The 1,041-nt window shown below is 33.2% G+C and overlaps 1 protein-coding gene across 1 annotated transcript in view; it reads right to left on the bottom strand.

Annotated features, from left to right (window-relative positions):
* The window catches only part of DLGAP5 (DLG associated protein 5), a 45,262-nt gene that overhangs the window by 27,013 nt on the left and 17,208 nt on the right, over positions 1-1,041 (bottom strand). Inside the window, exon 8 of the mRNA XM_013003647.2 lies at positions 318-351. Coding sequence (XP_012859101.1) covers positions 318-351 — 34 coding nt within the window. The remainder of the gene's footprint in view (positions 1-317; positions 352-1,041) is intronic.

The raw sequence follows: 1,041 nt of genomic DNA, 5'->3' as shown, positions 1-1,041 counted from the left end.
CCTATGTCTCAGATGAACACAATAGGCTACTACTAGTCTTTAATATCCCTTATAACTCTAAAACCCTCTATCTCTCTAAAAATAATTGAAGTGTCTCCTTTTTTTTTTTTGAAGTGTCTCTTAAACATAAAAAAATACTCATACTAGGACAAATTGATTTTAAAGCTATAGTGAGGTAATATTTCTCATCCTCTTGATTGTCAAAGCTCAAAATTATGGTTAATATAGCATTGGAAAGGTATGATGAGAATCAAGACCTCATATACCTACCTAAAAATAAACATGAGGGCTTTACATATTGCATACATATACATTACCTGTCACTGGAAAGATCTCTGTGGAAGGTTCAAACTATAAGGTTAGGAGACAGAGTAGGGAAAGAAAATTCCCACTTACATATCTTTCCCTAACCTTATAATCCCTAAACCACAGGAACAGATTAGATATTAAAATATAAAAGATAAAATAAAAATCACCCAAAGTTAGTTTCTTCCTACGTAGTCTATTCTAATGAGTTTCAAGAATATATTTTTAATTAAAAACAAGCACCTACCATTAATAGAATTGTATGAGCCCCTAATAAAATGATTAGAAAAAAATTAAATTTAATTAAAAAAAAGAAACGTAGTTTGAAAAGTGGAATACAAAAAAAAACATTAATAGAAAAGGATCAAACTAGGAACATGCAGCAAACCTGAAATACGGCACATCGTGCTGCAGCGGAGACATCAGACCTCCGGTCATCTTGGGAGAACGGGCTTCTTTTCCCGGAGGGCCAGTTGAGCTAGTAGTAGCATCTTCATTTTTAGCTAAGTCATCTTCTGTGTTTTAAGGAAATATCACACATAAATGTCAAAGTAGCAATTCCTAAAATGTCGATCCTCATAAGGATTTAAAAATAAGTTCAAATCTGTCCATTTTAAAAATGATTAAATTATGTCTGCCTCAGTGATTACATTCAGCTCATCTCCACCAAAGTCTCTCAATCATCTTCTCTGCTTTAGCTTATGGCGAGTTCACCCTCTCCTCATTCTGCTTTCT

The sequence above is a fragment of the Echinops telfairi genome, unplaced genomic scaffold, assembly GCF_000313985.2.
Source record: "Echinops telfairi isolate 266 unplaced genomic scaffold, ASM31398v2 ScPeMD7_18;HRSCAF=68, whole genome shotgun sequence".
Taxonomy (NCBI): Eukaryota; Metazoa; Chordata; class Mammalia; order Afrosoricida; family Tenrecidae; genus Echinops; species Echinops telfairi.
This window is presented reverse-complemented; position numbering and strand designations above follow the sequence as displayed.